General features: G+C 45.4%; 1 protein-coding gene across 12 annotated transcripts in view; it reads right to left on the bottom strand.

Annotated features, from left to right (window-relative positions):
* PPIP5K1 (diphosphoinositol pentakisphosphate kinase 1) overlaps positions 1–18,595 on the bottom strand; it is a 48,094-nt gene that overhangs the window by 20,840 nt on the left and 8,659 nt on the right. For 10 of the 12 annotated variants that reach the window (XM_075044783.1, XM_075044782.1, XM_075044785.1 and 7 more), the window contains 16 exons: positions 18,434–18,535; positions 17,173–17,259; positions 16,645–16,720; positions 16,008–16,117; positions 14,931–15,016; positions 14,393–14,521; positions 11,048–11,169; positions 10,088–10,270; positions 9,027–9,168; positions 8,173–8,396; positions 7,033–7,160; positions 6,446–6,560; positions 4,884–4,991; positions 3,491–3,607; positions 3,019–3,183; positions 2,463–2,553 (listed from right to left, as the gene is read on the bottom strand). In XM_075044783.1, coding sequence (XP_074900884.1) covers positions 2,463–2,553; positions 3,019–3,183; positions 3,491–3,607; positions 4,884–4,991; positions 6,446–6,560; positions 7,033–7,160; positions 8,173–8,396; positions 9,027–9,168; positions 10,088–10,270; positions 11,048–11,169; positions 14,393–14,521; positions 14,931–15,016; positions 16,008–16,117; positions 16,645–16,720; positions 17,173–17,259; positions 18,434–18,535 — 1,985 coding nt within the window. The remainder of the gene's footprint in view (positions 1–2,462; positions 2,554–3,018; positions 3,184–3,490; positions 3,608–4,883; positions 4,992–6,445; positions 6,561–7,032; positions 7,161–8,172; positions 8,397–9,026; positions 9,169–10,087; positions 10,271–11,047; positions 11,170–14,392; positions 14,522–14,930; positions 15,017–16,007; positions 16,118–16,644; positions 16,721–17,172; positions 17,260–18,433; positions 18,536–18,595) is intronic. The other 2 variants (XM_075044784.1, XM_075044793.1) reach the window with 1 other exon arrangement.

Here is an 18,595-nt window from a genome sequence, read left to right as displayed (position 1 = left end):
TACCCCATTTTGAAGTGTTCTTGCAAGCAAAGCAAGCCACTGAAATTTCCCTAGGCTTCTCAAGCTAGAAGCATACACACAATTGCAGACAATCCACAATAATGCACTTGCTCCTGCCCAGAAAAACATAGCACACCCCAAAGCACCACTTCACATACACAAAGCAAGCTGCAGCCCGCCCCTTTTCCAAACAGACATTAAATTACAGTAAAGACACAATTCTGGCAGGTATGGCAGCAGGGTTATTATAGGAGCTCTGTGCTGCTCCCCATTCCTGCATCCTTAAACATAAGAGGTTATACCTGAACAGACATTCTCCCAGAGGATCCATTCTCCCAACGATAATGAGAGCGAGCCACTGACAAGATCAGGCAACAGGTGACAGGCTCAACTTCAGAAAAGCTTAGAAACAGCAGGTAGTATCTGAATGACCCCCCTCACAGCATAGCTGCTGAGACAAGTATTAAAGTCAAAGTTCAAGCTCCTGTGAGTTCCGTATTATTTCTCACAGAGAGAGCACATTTCAGGTCCTAAAGGGGGAAGAAAATAGATTTCTACAAAACAAGCAGGAAAGGAATCGACAAGATTCCTTGAAGAGCTTGACTTTTACAGGTAAAGAGGCATCATTCTTCTTAACAGTTCTCGGGTTAAGAGAAATTCATAGCAACACAGACATCCTGATAACCAGGGATTGTGCAAGCTGGTGTTGCACCACAGGTCTCTCCTGCTCGACCCTTCTGTGCCTGCAGCTGCAAGACTCTATAGAGAAGAATGATGGTTGGACTGAGTATCTAGCTAGAGGTCTACTGTCACAGATCAGGTCTATCAATTCCTACTCAAAGTTTTGTCTCTGCAGAGCTTCACAGTTGAGAGAGTGACAAGCACAGGCTTCCCAGCAAAGTAAGTCAGTCAAGAATCTGAAATTAAACCTGCTGGGACCGCATTTCAAATTTTGTTGTCAAGGAAAAGTAGTACTTTACAAGGGTCCTGTAGAGTAGTAGTCTTCTCTATTGCCAAAACAGACATTCCTCAGAAACCTGGAAAAGGCTGTAGTAAATAGGCTGTAACATCCGCTTTCCAGAGCGCATGCCTTCTGGTACTCAGACATCCAAACAGTAAAGATAGTTTGCTTGTAGCATTTGATGTACTCAGTAATTCTCCAAACAGATGCACTTCCTTGACTGTGTGGCATCTCAGAAATTCTCATATTGATTCACATGGATTCACAGAATAACCACAGGTTTCCTCAAGCCTAAGCAAGGCAGTCTATTACAGCTTACTTAATCCTGCAGGTGGTCTGTGAAAGGCAGAAGTAAGTAGATGCACCACATGAAATAGCACATTCAAAAACCACTGTGGCCAAGGCTATTGTGCCTTTATGAAAATAATATGCATCAGCCATTCCTTCTTAGATTTTTCCAGTTGGCTGGGAGCATAACTGGCAGACTCCAGGGATACTTCCTAACCACTCTGAAGAAAATTCCCTTTACTTGGTAAGAATTAGCTTCCAAAGAAACACCTCATTCAAAAGTGACGAAGAAATGATCGGGTCTTTCAGAAATCTCTTGGCTGCAGGATGTCCACATAACAGAGTAAAGAACTGATGAGTCAGAACTGCTGCAAGTCTACAGCCATGCCATAATGCAAAAATGGTTTTAAAGAAAAAGAAAGTGGGCATAACTTAGGCATTTCCACCTCCTGGTGCTTATTAGTCATCTGCAAGATCTAGGTTTCACAGCTATCTTTGAACCTCATGACAGCAAAGACAGCTTTTCAGTTTCCAAATAGATCTTGCTTTAGCAAAACTATTTCAGGAAGAATTTCAACTATTAAGACATAGTTTAGATTAGGATGGCAGAGAATGGTACTCTCAAGGACAGGCAGAGAACACCAAGTGCCCCAAAATATTCTCTTCTGCTGGCTACCAAGCAAAGAATGGCTAACCACGGATTCCAGCTCAATTAGAGAGCTGTCAAACACCACTGCAGATGACATGATCTGTTCCATACGAGACATCTTTATGAAGCAAAGGTAGAAATATAATAGTCTTACATGAAGAGCAGCTTTGCACGTAAACTACTGTTTTGCAGAACAGAAAGCACACTAGTTCTCACGTAAAATCATCTCTTCCTACTAAGTTCAGAAATGGTATAACATATGGTAGCAACATGGAACCAGAAGGCCAACCTGCAAGTAAACAGCTTGCTCTGTTGCTCCCATACTATAAAGGATGAACAGTGCATCTTCTGTTACTAGAAGCTGAAGGAGAAGATCATACACAAAAGGAGATACAATAAGACAGTCTCTACAGTGGTCTAAACAGTAACACTAAAAGAAGACATAATACAAACAGAGAGACATACAAGGAACTTAAGCCAGGTGTACATGTGGAGAGACAGACAGATAACCACAGAAATACAGAGGTACAGGTGAGCAGGCTGGTTACAGGTCAAGTACAGTACCTAAGCCACTTTGCTTCATCTCAGAAGATTGCCTGGAATAAGTGCTGAAGAGGCGATAACCTCCTGATTTGGAAGAAGATTCAGATAGCACCTGCAAAGACAGATAGTATAATCAGTGTTGTGCTCCAAGTTACCTACTGGTCTCAAATGCCATCAATTGAAGGTAAAGAAAAGTATGTCTCTTCCTTAAAATCACCACTTTCAAGAAGCATAACGCTAAGTTTGTGAGAGTGCATGCTCAATTTTTAATTTCAAGTTTGTGTTGGATTGTGGAACAATGGAGATCTCAAAAGTATGAAGGAACTCATGTACCTTGTGTTTCTCAAGCATTTCCTTACTTGCTCTTCCTCATCAGTTCCTCTGACCTGTGTTGCCCATGTCCTTCCTCAATGAGGAGGAGTCTGGTAGGTCTGCCTTCCAAAAATCCCTCTTTAACTTCTGCAGATCCTTTCCCAGAATCAACTCAAACTCTGGCACATTAAAAGGAATGCCAGGAAACCAAAACCAAGCAAAAGACCTTCATTAGAACAAGCAAGGGCACCCACTGCATTGTTACCTCCATGGACCCTGTTTTCCGGTTCCTGATCAGCGGTGATCTTCGCTGAATGCTGACAGGCTCAGAAGGCTGCGGAGACCTTTGCTGTGCGCGGTCTGGCTCATCTACACCCTTCTCTTTGGAGAGGTCCTCCAGGCTGCCTTGGTCAGCTTTCTTGTCCTCGTTCTGCAGAAAGGAAACATTGACACCTACAGGCACGCGGCCTTTGCAAGTGCTGCCCAGGCACTGACTCCCACCTTGCGCCTCCCAGCTCTGCTGAGCTCAGGAGGATACCAGCCCTGACAAAACCTGGGAGTTCGGCAGGGAACATAACCTGCTAACAGCTCGCGGGTACGAGAGAAGGGTCAGAGGAAAATTTGCTGCTGGAGACTGGACAGCTGCCGAGCCTGGTAGAGCAGCAAGGTGCCTGAGGGCCCCACACTGGCCACATCCCTAGCGGGCAGGGCAGCCGGCGCCCAGGCAGGATGCTCACCTCTGCGGAGGCAGGCCGAAAGCCAAACCCCGTGGGCACGTTTCTGTCTTCCTCACAGCCTTTCACGCCAGGGCTGAAATGCAGCTCCACATGGAAACGCTCTTCTGAAGACGGGTCCTGTGAACAAGAGCCACAGGAATAAGTCAATAAATAAAAATCAGTCCCACTGTCAGCATAGGTCATGGTCTGACCTGGGCCACCCTGCCATGCTGGCGCAGCACGCATCCCAAGCACATCCTTTTGGAAGGAAAGCGGAAGCAACAAGAAACCACAAACATAATGGCTCTAGGTTTGTCTCATCCAAAAGGACAGCCCTTATTAGCACAAAGCTGAGGCATTCAGATTGTTGTTATTTTGTGACAAACAGCCACCAGAGGACCAAAACAGAATCAGGCTATATGTGTGTGTGTGTGTATATATATATACACACAAACCTAAAACATAGCCCCTTCTGATCCACTCCTGTTGCAAAACCAGCACACACTGGGGCAGGGAGAGACTGGTTCCCTCCTGAACCTTTAGTCAGGTTGTTCCAAGATTTAAGTAACTGTCTCTAATATTAATTTTTTTTTTTTAAAAGAAGCCAGAGCTTTTACAGTATCTGGCACCAATGATGTAAAACCAAAAGTTTCACCATCTCTACTTATTAACAGATTTACACCACTCCTAAGACTTTTTGGGGCTTTTTTGACAAACAGCACTGAGAAATATTTCACTTCTACCATTAGAACCCCACATCAGCTCTGTGAACAGAAGATTCTAATTCTATAGCATATGGAGTAAAGGGACTGCTCCCCTCGCCCACTACAACCTCCTACAGTACAGTACCTGAGTCACAGAACCTGGGATTCAGTACATGCAATTTGGTGCCAAAACTACTTATGGTCATCACCATCAGCTTCCACATTCTGGCTGTTTTCTAAATCATTCTCTTCCTGAAGATACCAATATATACTTCCCTAACTATATCTGTATATTTTTACAATAAAAAAAAGTTTAGAAATGTGGAATGTCTGGGTATTTTCTAGAAATATTTGGAAAAAACTGCCAAATATCATTTGTGTTTGTTTATTTTTTCCTACTCTTCATTTGTAATTAATATCAAGAGACAGAAAATTACATTGCTTTAGGAAATGCTTTAAAATAGATAGTATTGATTACTTAAGTTTGGTATTCCTGCTTAGGGTAGCATTCTGCTTACAAGTAACTAGCATTAACTGGGTCACTGCCTCCCACCTAAAAATAAAAACTATCAGTTGTGTTAATGATCCATCCATCTTTATTCACAAGCGGAGAGAGCTCAGGTTACAGACTTCCCAGCTGAACTCATCTCTCGGGGACTGTGCCTTTCATTATGGCAGGAAGGATTTTATCCTACAGCTATACCCCTCACCTTGTTGTTGTCCTCGTAGAGCATGATAACAATCTGGGTCATGTAGTTCAGCTCTGAGATAGCACTCAAATAGTCCATGGCTCTCTTCCACTGCTGGTCTTTGTTTTCCTGATATATACACATAAACAGTCGCATGGAATAAGCAACAGCAGACACCTTGCAGCATTCAGTGAAATGGGTCTGAGAGAGTTTGTCTCTCCACAAGATAACAACATTGTCAGGACAAAAAACACCTTGCTTAACTTGCATGAAGAGAAATGACCTTGCAATGAGGGTGGGGTGCTTAAAGTAAGGAGCAACTGCATAGAGGGACACTACAGCTACCCATACAATCCACGTGCAGTTCTGAGCACATCCAGCTGCAAGCCCCTGTGCCATGCTGTCTGGAGAAAAGCATAACCCACAGCACGTTCCCAAACACAGTCATTCTCAAATAGTGGCCTACAGAATAGAGTATTTTAGAGAAATCTCAAAAAAAGCACAAGGGATGAACTTGTGCTAAATAAGGGACCAAGTGAAGCTGCTTTTACACGATGCTGAATGAAAAGTCTACAGAGCCCTGCTGGACCCTTGGGCTCCACAAGGCAGGGAAGCCCACCCCTCATTGTTTCCCAACACTGCTAGGGAATGGCCATACCTGAAGTACCATTCACGCTGCTGTGGAGCAGCTCGCCACCTTGATGGACGTGAAATGAACCCCACAGGTACAAATGAACCCAAATGCAGCCTAACATCCCTGTGCTGGCAACACAGCATCCTCTGACACTCAAGTCGGGGAATAAAGTAGCATCTTATTCAGTGAGCAGTTCAGAGGTACTTGCATGATCACTGCCTGCAGATACATTGAGCTTCCACAGACATCAGAAATCACACCTGCTAAGCAAGCCCAAACTCTGAAGGCATTTCAAGACACCATGCTTAAAAATGGGAAGATAAATCAGAGAGCCTCTCAAGGACTCTAAAGCAGAGCTTTTCTCAGGGTGATGCCAATTCCTTCAGTAAGCACGTTATGAAAGCAAGTGAAGGTTGGATTGGATGAGTTAGTCCCCTAAAAATGTGTCATCTGTCCCTCTGGTAGAGAGCACCCCCTATGCATTTGCAACCTCAAGTCACATCCTCTGTAAGCAAACTGATTTTCTTGACTTAGAATTGACAGAAAGTCGCTAAATAACAGGGTCAAGCTCTTGAAATAAAGGATTGAAGGAAGCAGGAAGAGAGAAAATCCCTCATTCCCATTGCCTTATATTGCTATCCTCCTACACAGGTTAAGTGGTCTACTCATCCGAAACCAGCAGGACAGCTCTTGGAGAAAACATGCCTCCATACAAGCAAGGCAGGCAGTGTCAGGACTGAGGAAGAACAATCCTCCTACATGCCAGAAAGGCACGAAGCTGCAGCATGCAGACACAGCAGAGATGGAGTTGGCCAGAGGCCACTGATGCACGTCATTACTGGGGGAGCTGGCTAGAGGGGCAACCTACAAACATACACTGTCCACCTTGGAAAGGGCCACTGAAAAAAAGCAGGGAGGCTTACTCTGTCAGCATTGCTGGGACACTTACATCCAGGAGGCCCCCATAGCGGAAGATACTGAGCAGAGAGTGCACATGGCTCTCACTGGTGAAGTAGAGCCGTGTCCGAACGTGGCGACCTGGTGACAGAACTCCTCTTGAGTACCTAAACCAAAATCAGCCCAGTGTTACTCACAGCCTGCCAATGAATTGCCATCTACCACACAGCAGCATTTCTGCACACTTAATGGAATAAGATAACCCCGCACTGGGAACTGTCAAAGAGCAGCAGGAACAGAACAGTGAGAGCACTGGACATAGAAGCAGCAAGTTTTATGGTATCCTAATGGAGACACATGGTGGGGCAGAGGTGGCCTCAACATACCAGCACTTGCCCCTTGTAGAGACAGGGATGAAGGCACCACCAACAATGGGTTTAAGCTTCTGTGGTATCATGCTCAATGCGCCTTTCCATTTCCCTTCTAGTTCTAGGAGCACGAACATATCTCCCTCTTGGTGTGTCCTTCAACGTATGTTCAGTGCCTCCTTCCACACCAGTACACTCTTCTGGCGTGGTTCCCACACGCTGCTCCAAAGCTGCCCTCCCCACCAGCAGCAGCATGCAGCACAATCCTTACAAGGGATGTAGTTTGTTGACAGACTCATCTTCATGGGTTCTCTGTAGGTCCAACTGGATCTTTTTAATGAGAGGAAGACAAAAGCCAATAGCAATCTCCAGTTTCTCCTCCTTATTAATCCCATATTCCTGCAGGAACAAAACAATAGATACCCCTGAGCCCTGGTTCTTTGCCACATCCTTACATGAAAGGAGGCTGGACTTCAACAGGTCTGTCCGCAAGCACCACTACAGGACAAGGACAGAAAGGGAAACGTCACTTTTCTCTTTTTTTCCACATATTGCAGATGGTGACAGAGGACAGAGACTCCTCCAAGAATCCCAATCTGTCTAGACATGACTGTCAGTACTCTTCCAACAGTTGAGAGGTGCAAGTACCGCCAGGGACCCTCCTCTCATGACACACAAACTTATACCCTGACCTGGCATGAGCATTAATGCAACAACTGCTACTTGCAAAGATAAAACTTGAAGTGCTATGCTGGGAATAGCCAAACTATATCTCATGAAGAACACTGTGAAAAAGTTTAGAAGACCACTTCTGCTCTACATGGGCACAAGTGCAATTGGACCTTGCTGGTAAAAGTTCATCGCATATAAACAAAGGATGTTCTGCCAGAAGTGGGACAGAACAACGGTGACTACAGAGATCCACTGCATGTGGCCCTCCTTTCCCCTCCCATGTTCGTGGGCATAAACTTTGTAAGAAGCAAGCCAACTTCAGAAACTGCACAAGTTCTAGTTTGACAAGAATAACAAACTTGCCAGAACAAGCCTTCACTTTAACACAGAAATCTCTCTTTCCCTGTACAATGTTGTATGTGGAGAATGGGGTGTTGCTACAGCACACGCACTCAACTCAAAGCTGTGCTATAATGCACTATGATGAACATGGAAAAGCTGCTGCATCAGCTGTTCATTATTCTGACACTGTCAGAATCCTCATCCAGGAAGCCAGCCCCACCACATCTTAAGTCATAAATGGTTGCAGGCTTATACAAACACTGAGAGATATATCTGAGAAATACCTGTGATATGCTGCCTTGAGAGCTAACGTGCAAAAGAATCGAGCAAAAACAGACAGGGAAAGGGTCAGAAACTGACACCACAGACATCGTCACACTGGCAGGACAGGCTATACCTGGGGTATGATCACATCTGCCAGGGCTTTGGAGAGTTTGAAGAGTTCAGCTGTGCCTTCCAGTTTCAGTGCACAGTTGTGCTGTACATCATATTTGATGCAGTCGTAGATATCAGGGATCTTGCTGATGTCATAACGCCCATTCTTCATGCGGAAATCTCGTTCCAGCTTACTCCAGCGTTGCAGCATCAGTTCTAAAGTCTCACTGTGGTACAGCTGCAGGTCTAAACAGCAAAGAACACCAAACCACATTCACATCCTCACTACTTCTGCGTAGATTTCAAGTGACAGCTATGACTGACTTCTCCCAGCACAGAAGGGCTCTGATTATTATGTCACCCATGGGAATCCTAGACTGGAAAAGCCACTGGATCGGCTGCACAGAGTTTTAACCTGCAGCAATAAGCTACTTCCGAAATACTTGAGAAAAGTGAAACTGTTTGCCTATTGGTTTATGTCTGCCATAGATTGTGTGAAATGTCCCACAGATGCCTTTTTAAAACCTCTGCACTGTTATTAGGAAAGTTCTTAGAGATGAGCAAATCATGACTGAAAAAGTTGCTGTTTACAGTCTTGAGCTCCCTCCAGGAAATGCTTGAAAAAAATCAGACATACCTCTCCAGGCTATACTGCTGCTATTTACATTCACTCTAAACCCAAGATGCACATATCATTTCCTTTACGTTACAGCTCTAACAGTAGTTGAAAGTGGAATAAGAGCCTTCTACATCAATAGCACATACAGAATTTCACTTTAGAATTTCTTTGCTACAGACAAACATAAACCATAGTGGTGTTTGGGAGCTCTGAAGATGTAACAATAAATTAAACTGCTTTCCAGTTCTGATGCTCACCTGCAGATTTTGGGTCTTCCAGACGTTTTCGTATCTGGGAGGTAAGATTCTCAATCAGGGTGAACACCTGGTTACAGACCTCTACTGGGTTCTGGATAAATGTCATGGAGTTGAGCAGAGAAGCACTGCCTGTAGGTGCTAGCTGAGAGAAGATACCAGTAGACATTAGTTAGTATCTTTACAGACTGTGAACACAAGATGTCTGCCTTTTGCAGCTGTACTGCTTTCTGATTAGGTACAAAAGTTGTGCTCCCAGCTGAGCGTAATGAGCTGGCCTATGCCTAGGGGTAGTTAGGCATGTTTTAAAAACTTCCTCAGGACCAAACTCAGAGGTAGCAAACAACTGCTCCTATCAGATCAGACCTCCTCCACCTACAATATCCACTCTTGTCTCACTTTGCTTTTGTGCTTGAGCAGAAAGGCTTCAGAGAAGTTTGAAGTAGTTCTTTGAGGTGATAAATACGTTCCTTAATGGTAATGGATTTCAGTCCGGTAATCAGATCTCAGAATCTGGGAAAAATAGTGTTTTGGGGACTTGTTGGAGAAGCAGCTATACTGCTTTTATTGGTTGCTGTGCTGGATGTAGCCCATGCTCTCTACTCTGCAGTTATCAGACACTGATAGGACCACAAAAGGGTTTGCATCCAAAAGATCTGTTCACACATGCACAGAGCACAGATCTAGAATCTGGCAAGGCATACTCCCTGTCCACAGCAACTGGAATTGTTCTGGCACGACGCAGTAAACCACGAGAACTCTTCTTTTAGCACACCCATGAGAATAAAACGCACTGAGACTTCTAAAGGGAGAGGAAGGTACCGTGATGATTCTTGAAGGGGACAGTGGAGCAACACTGAGGATTTTCCCTTGGAGAAGGGCAGGGGCCATTAACCTGCCCTTTCCCTCCTCAAGTTCTGTTTATACCCTGTAATTTTGACCAGAACTGATCTCAGACTAACCAAACTACTGTTCACATACAAGCAGGCTTCACAGCAAACCACTGGAGCAATGCTATTCTCCTTCCAGATACAGGAAGCAACAAAGCCACACAGGTGCTTTACCTTTTCATAATCCTCTTCACAGAAATCAGCATCCTTCTGCATGATTTCATGCAGTCGTGCCTTCACTCTGTGTTGGCAGCTGCTAAGGGAATCACTGTCACTGTCCAGGAGACCGTTCATATTGGCACTTTTCACCATTTGCACCAGGATGGGGGTGAGCTCACCCTCCAGGGCCAGCAAACCCTAAAGCAACACAGGACAAGATTTCAGCTATGTGCAGCCCAAGCAACAAACATTTCTGGTAGTTTCATGGCCAGCCTTCAGTCAACTTGAGTGAAATCTCAACTGCCCTTGAAGAGCACTTTTACAGAAACAGCACCTGAAGTCACCAGTGACTCTGGCATGCTTCTAGAGCTATTCAAGGCAAAAGGCCAGCTCTGCCTGCAGCAGCCCCATATTTGTCTAGGCAATTGTTGAGCAGCCAATTCAGTTTGCTGGAAAATGTTGATACACCAGAGGCTCTGAAGAACAGCTAAGGTCACCACCACAGGATTCCCCTTGGCTCCAGCTTTAACTGCAGATGAACCTGTCCTCTCCCCAGCCCGCAGCCCACACTGCACCAAAGACACTTCATTCCCCTTTTAAATCCAGCAGTCAAGGAATGACCCCTCTGGCTGGGCAGTCACCCAAGAAACACTCATTCTGTAGGTAATTAATATTCAGCAACAGGTTTGATGTGCTCTAACATCAAACACCAGCAATACTCCATAAATAACTCCTTTTCCAGCCTGGGTCCTATCCTGGACAGGATACTAAAGGTACAATACATGCGCAGCTACACTGGATTTCCAGTACCGCCCCATACAGTTCCTATTAGCATAATGTGCTACCATCCTCCAAGCAGAGAGTGGGAAGTTCCTAGGACAGTTCCTTCCTCATCACCAGATGTTTTCCTTTGGAACTGGCATATTTTAAGACTAATGTAGCAGAACTAACAGATGCCCAAAAGAGAGGAAGGACCTTTGCAAAAGCTGCTGCTGTCATCTGAACTCGTCCCTCATCTGAGGCATAAATCTTGAGATCATGACGGTAGGTGCTGTGCAGCCTCAGCAAGCCACATCCAGGGAAACCAGCGTAATCACCTGGAACAGAGAACAAACTCACAATTAATATTCTGACACCTGCAAAACTATCAGCTGAACATACTGCTTTAGACAACAAACTTTATTGTAGTAACAAAGTTAAATAGAGAATTAATCACTTTCATAGCTAGCATTTAGGCTGCTCCCAAATAGGCAGTTTTAGCTATATATGATGACTAGAAATTTAATTCAGGCTTTGCTTAACTTGGGAAAGTTCGTTCTGAGGAAAAAAAGTGAGCATTCACCAGTCAAGTCTGATGCTGCCCAAATTCCGCAGCAACCCTCTCTGAACAGTCTGTAATTGTTCTGCTAGCCTGAATACCCCTGTGCAGAATAAAGATGCACAAAAAAAAATTGCCTCCTTCTACTAGTTCTCTGCATACGAGCAGGTACTGCTGCCATCAGAACTGCAGGCAGAGTTATTTAGGGAGGCGCCCGGCTTCCAAAGCATATCCTGTGGAGCTACAATTATCTTGCGGCACAAAATGACAGTTTATTTATGGTGGCTGAGTCAACCACAGGAGTCAGATCAGCAATGGGAAAAAGCAACTCATGCAGGTCTCGAGTCTGACCCTCCAAAGACAGTGCAGTGGTGACTAATTTGCTGCTGCCTAGAATCCTATGATGATTTTGCACAGTACCCAGTCACATTGCATGGGAAGATGGGAAAACTGCTCCCAGCTCTGAGCTCACAACTCAGAGAAACACCCTGCTAGACAATGACAGACACCAGCCAGAAGACAGCTGTATATCTGGACAAGGCTTCCATGTACCAACGGCTACCAAGAAACACAGCATCTCACTGCAGAATAAGATCTCTCCCTCTCCATGAATGACCATGTGAAGCAGAAGTCTCCAAAGCCATGATTCAGAAGGACTGAAGTCACCTTGTACATGCTCAGATCTAGCTCTACTGTGAGCAAAAGGGCAGCTAGTCAGTGCTCACCAGATATGGAGAAGTCAGTTCAGAACTGGCATAGACCATACCTTAGGGCTCAGCCCAGCTTGCTGGTAACTACACTCCACTTGACCAGAGCTCTGCAGACAGGTCTCTTCTCTCAGGTTTTGGCTCATTACGCTGCAATCTACTCCCCGTACTTCCACTGGAATTGCCTCTCCTGCACACTGTCTTCCAGTCTCCCCAATCTCTTGTCCAAGTCAGTGGCTCATCCTCTCAGCTCCAGGCTTCAGAGATCCACAACAGCACCAGGAAGTCCCCAGCCTAACTCAATGTTCCCGTCTTCAAGAATGGCACACAGGCCTTCTCATGAAGATCCTCTGTCCGCTACTGCTCCTTCTCCTTTAGTCTCTGTGCACTGACAGGCTGCTCTACTTGTTGGCACCTTGCAGTAAGCAACAGCGTGCGTACTCATTTTTCTCATCCTTTGGAAAGTTTATCCTCACATTTGCTAAAAATGTGTTCTTGAGATCACAAACATTTGACCTCATAGCTCACCTCCTTTGACCTGCTTGCAACGCTCCTCCTAATGCAGCCCAGGATACCATTTGATTTCATTGTGGCAAGGGCACATTCTTGGCTCATATTCAACCTGGTGCCCACCAGGACCCCTGGATCTTTTTCTGCAAAGCTGCTTTCCAGCTGGTTGGCTCCCAGCATGTACTGGTGCAGGGGGTTGTTCCTCCCCAGAAGCAGGACTTTGCAATTCCCCTTGTTGAACATCATGAGGTTCCTGCCAGCCCATTTCTCCAGCCTGTTGAGGTCCCTCTGGATGGCAGCATGACTCTCTGGCATATCAGTCACTTCTCCCACTTTTGTGTTAACTGCAAACTTGCTGAGGGCACACTCTGCCCCATCACCCAGATCATTAATGAAGATATTAAAGAGGATCGGACCCAGTTTTCACCCCTAGGCTACACTGCTAGTTCCTGGCCTCCAACTAGACTTTGTGCCACTGATCACCACCCTCTGAGCCCAGCCATTTAGCTGGCTTTCAATCCACCTCACTGTCTGCTCATCCAGCCCATACTTCCATCAGCTACGAGGATGTTCTCAGAGACAGTGTCAAAAGCCATACTGAAGTCAAAGTAGGCCATAGCCATTGTTCTCCCCTCATCTAAACAAGCCAGTCACTTCACTGTAGAAGGTTATCAGGTTGGTTAAGCATGACTTCCTTTTGTGAATCCATGCTGACTACTCCCAATCACCTTCCTATCCTTCATGTGCCCAGAAATGGTCTCCAGGATTAGCTGCTCCATCACCTTCCCAGTGACTGTGGTGAGAATGACCAGCCTGCAGTTCCCTGGGTCCTCCTTCTTGTTGTTTTTGTAGCTAGGAGTGACATTTCCTCTCCTCTAGTCCTCAGGCACCTCCTCCAGTCCCCACAATCCTTCAAAGATAATCTAGAGTGGCCTCATGGTGAAACCTGCCAGCTCCCTCAGCACTCGTGGGTGCATCCCATCAGGGCCCATGGACTTAGGTATGTCCAGTATTTCCTGACCCAACCCTCTGCCACCAAGGGTAACTCTCCCTTATTCCAGAAGGAAATCTTCTCCAATTCAATTTAAATTAGCTTAATTAATTTGAAATTTAATTAATTAAATTGAATTAATTAAACATACAAGTCAAAGATAAGCAGTATCCAATACTGGTCTCACCAGATCAATACAGTAGCAGTGTATTACTTCTGACTCTACTTGGATGAAAAAGGCAATCTCAGCCTTTTTTTTTTTCTTTGGGGTCTTGTTGATCTGTGTGTGTACTAAATGCTTTTCAGTGTCACAGAATTATGCAGAGAAAATACGGAGAAGTTACCTTTCTGTTCTCCTGTCTCAAGGCAGAATTACTTGTGTTCCAAGACAGAATTCCTCTGTTCTCTACATCTGAGCTAAATTCCTTGTTAATCATACATAAATTTTGAATTGTATTTGCTGCATCAGAATGTATCTTATTAGAATGGCTTCTCTTTTTTGAATACTGGCACATTAGTTGGAAGAATGTTATTGCACTCCAAGACATACTAAAGTTTAACCACTGCAGCAGACAACTCTAGCCAGCTTAGGGATCTTGGGGTGCAAAACCCACCTGAATTATTTATCCTTACCAGGTCAACTCAAAAAAACAAGAACAGTGATGACCTGAGTCACACAGGCTGCACACAGCCCACAGATGTCTGAGCATCCCTCACACTGGCAATTAGTCACCTGGGCTGGGCAGCCTGGCACAGTCACAGGACAGGACCAGAGATACATGGACAAAGCTTACCTTGGCCACCAGGGTACATACAGCGAAAGGCTCGCCCCAGCTCTTCTGCCTGGACCCTTCCTGCTGGTGTCAGCTCTCCGCCCCACTTAAGCACCAGGAGGAGGGATGGGGAAGACTCTCGGCGAGCTTCTAGGAGACAAACAGGTACTCACTACATCAGATCTCAAAGCTGATCTTGCAGGGGGAGAGGAGGGGAGGAAGAAGAGGTTGTCATCAGCACCTTGCAGAGCATTCTCAACACAAGCCTGACCCAAAATCACCAGGAACCAAACCAGCAAGTACAAAATTAAGAGTCATTACTTTTTGAAGGTATAGGCTGACATTCATGAAATTGGAAGCACAATCCCTGTGGCACCATCCAGGGTATATTGGTACACTACATTATGCATCACTCCAACCCTTCATATGATGTGAGCAAAGATAAGATATGGGTCACTAATTTTGCTTGCACATCCAAAGGCCTATATAGGTAGGATAGCTGCACGCACTCTTGAACACCAGGCTTGAAGATCATGACAGCAACATCAGGTTTCTTTACCTTCGTCTTCACTTGCAGCTTTTGGATGTCCATGAGGCAGATAGGTCAACTGAACCTTACGGTTAATGCCAGAAAAATGTCCATACCTGTCACAAGGAGATGGGGGAAAAAAAGTTTAAACAAATCAACTCCACTCACCCTTTGCCCAGAGGTCCCTAGGCAGCACACAGCAAAAATACAGCACAGGCAAGAGACTTTCTGCTGCAACACCAACTGCCACAGAACATGAACATTTTTGCCATCTACCTGTGATCTGGCACACACTCCCAAAAAAAGCCAAACAAATCCCCCAAATGAAATTCAAAGATAAATTTACTTGCCTGCTCTTCGGCTGACAACACTCTGTGCTCTCACACCCCACTGGGGCTTTAATCAACCTTAGTTAATTTCTATCTACATCTTTAACAAGTGAATTAATGAGATCACAGAAAAAAAAACAATCTGCCAGATGCTCTGAGGATAACCACATCTCTAACGAGCAGAAAGAGCAGGGGAAGGAATCATAGCAAAAATTCATCCTCTGTGCTCCACAGACATGGCTTGAACACAGACACTGCCTGTGTACGCCACAGTGAGCTACAGTTTTGAGAGAAACCCTTCTTTTGTTTCTAAGATGCCAACACCACCATATTGTCTTTTATTTGGGCTGTATGAAACCTAAGAGGACACAAACATCTTTTCATGTTTTCCAAGCTCCTTTTTGTTAAACTTCTGGCACCAGGACAATCTTATTTAAAACAAGATTTCTTCCAAATTTACCAAAATGCTTCATATCAATGTGGTCCCTACAGGACTCCGGTTCCTCTCCTGCAGCAAAGGAAGCTCAGTTTTGTCACAAGTTGTTTAGCCAAAAACCAGACACACTTGGAACAAGAATCAGCAGTGGTTTTGACGCCAAGAAGAAAATGTTAAGAGCATGTCACCTTTCATGTACAGCTGCTAACGGGGGATGGAGGAGACTCTGACCTCTGGGGAAGCCAGCTGGCCAGGACAGCAGCAGCACAGCTTGCTTCTACATCACATGCTGACCCACGGCTCTGAGACAAACTCATGGTGCCCCAAGATATGAACCCTTACATCTCCAAGACGCTCTTCAGCTGTTCCAGTTTGGATTTCCTCTCCTCAATCTCACAATCACTGTGGGTTCCCAGGTCCACCACAAGCTGTCGTGCAATGTCCAGCACTTCCTGTTGGAGAGCAGACAGTCTCAAGCATCCAGCAATTCTGCCTCAGACTCACCACTGTACTCTTGCAAGGCCTCCAAATGGCTTCACCCAGTATCAGGTCCATATAGACACTCGTCAGAGACACATCATTTCATAAGACACAGCTCAGGCAGGACAAACTTTCACACTGCAGTTTGATTCATCCCCACCCTGGGCGCCAGCCCTGTTCAGAAACAAGCAGGTGCCTCCAACTGCCCCACTCCCTAGCCTGGACCCGTCTTTCAGCAGAGACAACCACACAGGTGGGCAAGCTGCATCAGGTCATCCCCATCCTACAGTCTTCACATCAGCTAGGATGCGAAGTTTCCATTCTGCTCTCATACTATCACCCAGCTGAGTGTGCACGGGCTGGGGAATGAGAAAGGGAGCGTTTGTGTGACAGACTGTCACCCTTTTGAGGGTTTCCACTCTTCCAAAGAATTGCCTCGCACTGGGATCCGTATTACCTGCATGTCCCACACTGTAACCCCAAAGAGGACTCCCCTCACCTGTAGCTGCTCTGGTTTCTTCAGCTTCAACTTCCCTGTCTTGTAGCCATCATATTTCTCAAATAATTCAAAGAACCTGAAGAGACAACAAAGAACCCTGATCCATTTTCTGCTGTTTCAGTGCTACAAGGACTGTCATCCCTATATATGCATTCACGCTCTGTTCTTCAGGGAGAACCAGCAGGCCCACTGGCTCCTTTCTGTGCTTCAGAAATTCTGAAAAAGGCAAGTGTTTCCAGCTGCAGGTACAAAAAGGAAGCAGTCACTAGCTTCCCATTTAGTGGGGCACTTCCCTTTGCAGCACCTAGAAGAACAAGAACACTTGTTCTTCCAGTGTTCACACAGAAGGTGCCAGGATCCTTATGCGCAAAGGGGGCTCCCTCAATTGGGCAGAAAGCATTTGCTTGAATGGAGCCAGAAAAAAGCACTGCCTCCCATGCACTCAGCCCTTCTGCTCCTCCTTTTGATTCAGAATATGGGCCCTCCTCACTTCCCAGCAGCACAGCATCTTCTTGCCTTGACTCTTACCGGGGATGCTTAACTTCCATCTTCATCTTCTGCTTTGGGGTGCGATCTCCATGCCGGATGACTGCAATAACACAACGAAGCTCCATCCTGGGGAAACACAAGATACAGCTGACAAATGTGTCCCTACACTCCAGAATTGCCACCAGAAAGTAGCTTCCCATTGTTCTTTCAGTTCCATCCTTTTGACAGCTGCTTTCCTCATCAGTGGCAGAACTTCTCCCAGGCTAAACCAGGCACAAGTGCCAAGGCTGTAAAAGCAGTCAAAGTACTGCAGACCCTACCAGGTCATCTGGTTTCCTGTCAGGGAAAAGCACCACAGTACCATAATATGACAGGCAGCAGAAAGGACAAGGCTGGATGTTACAGAATCTACAGAAACGATATAGAAAGACCCAGGAAAAAACACCTTGATTCAGAAGAATGGTTATACAGCTGGGGTCCTGTCTTTGAGCAACCACTAAGAGCTGTATGTAGAAAGATCCCATAGCAATCAGCCACCTGCAGGAACCAGTAGTTAGGCTGGCTAATTTCAGAATGGCTACATGAGTTTGCTTTTTCAGATACTACAATATCCAACTATTTCTTATAGGATCACAGAGAAATGGGGATTGATTCTCAGTCTCATTGTCACAAGGTGTCATTGAAGCCAGCAGCCCTGTGAGCTGTGCAGTGTTTGTGTTTGCCAACGTTTTCCAAATGATCACACAGTAAAAGAAGGATGAATACATACTCTCAATCTACCTTTTCTGTAGCAGCTACTTTGTTCACTTCATACAAGTGCACAAGTGTGCTGAGGATCACAAAGAAACTTTTGCCTTTGGTCCTTTAGCCTTATGTGGGGGAAAACTAGTAAGGCCAACAGTATCAAATGAGGGTCTGCCAAGTGTACAGGTAACATGAATACTTCAGCTAATTGTTTTCCACCCACAGCTCAACATGCGTTTTCTCCAAGTAGCAGCCTGAACAGTGAGCCAGCTACAGGGATGCCCTGATCTGTTTCCTGTGCTGATAAAGAAATTGGGCCTTCTGAAAGCCATGTGAGCAGTTTCTGTAATTCCTTCAATGACTGCTCATCTGCATTCATCAAACCTATGACTAATTTACAATCTGTCTTCCCTTTTGTGTGCAAAAGGGCTAAGCCTTTCCATGGGCATTTCAGGGTTGCAACCAACACAGCATGTCTGTACCTTGGACAGGGTTTGCACTTTGACCCTCATGTACCCATCACCAGCATTCTTTTGCGAGGATGGCAGGTACTCACATGGTGCCTGAGGTTGTGGGGACAATGGGAATGTCTTCTGCCTCTGTTGGGATGGACCAGGGAATATGAAACTGGGGAGCCAATTCCCGCATGATTATATTTCTGGAAAAAATGAGAATACAAAACTCACAAGGAATTCCATTCCCTTGGTCCTCCACTTCC

This window comes from Buteo buteo, chromosome 13 (genome assembly GCF_964188355.1).
Source record: "Buteo buteo chromosome 13, bButBut1.hap1.1, whole genome shotgun sequence".
NCBI classification, from domain to species: Eukaryota; Metazoa; Chordata; class Aves; order Accipitriformes; family Accipitridae; genus Buteo; species Buteo buteo.
The sequence above is the reverse complement of the archived record's forward strand: the minus strand, read 5'-3'. Positions and strand labels throughout refer to the sequence as shown.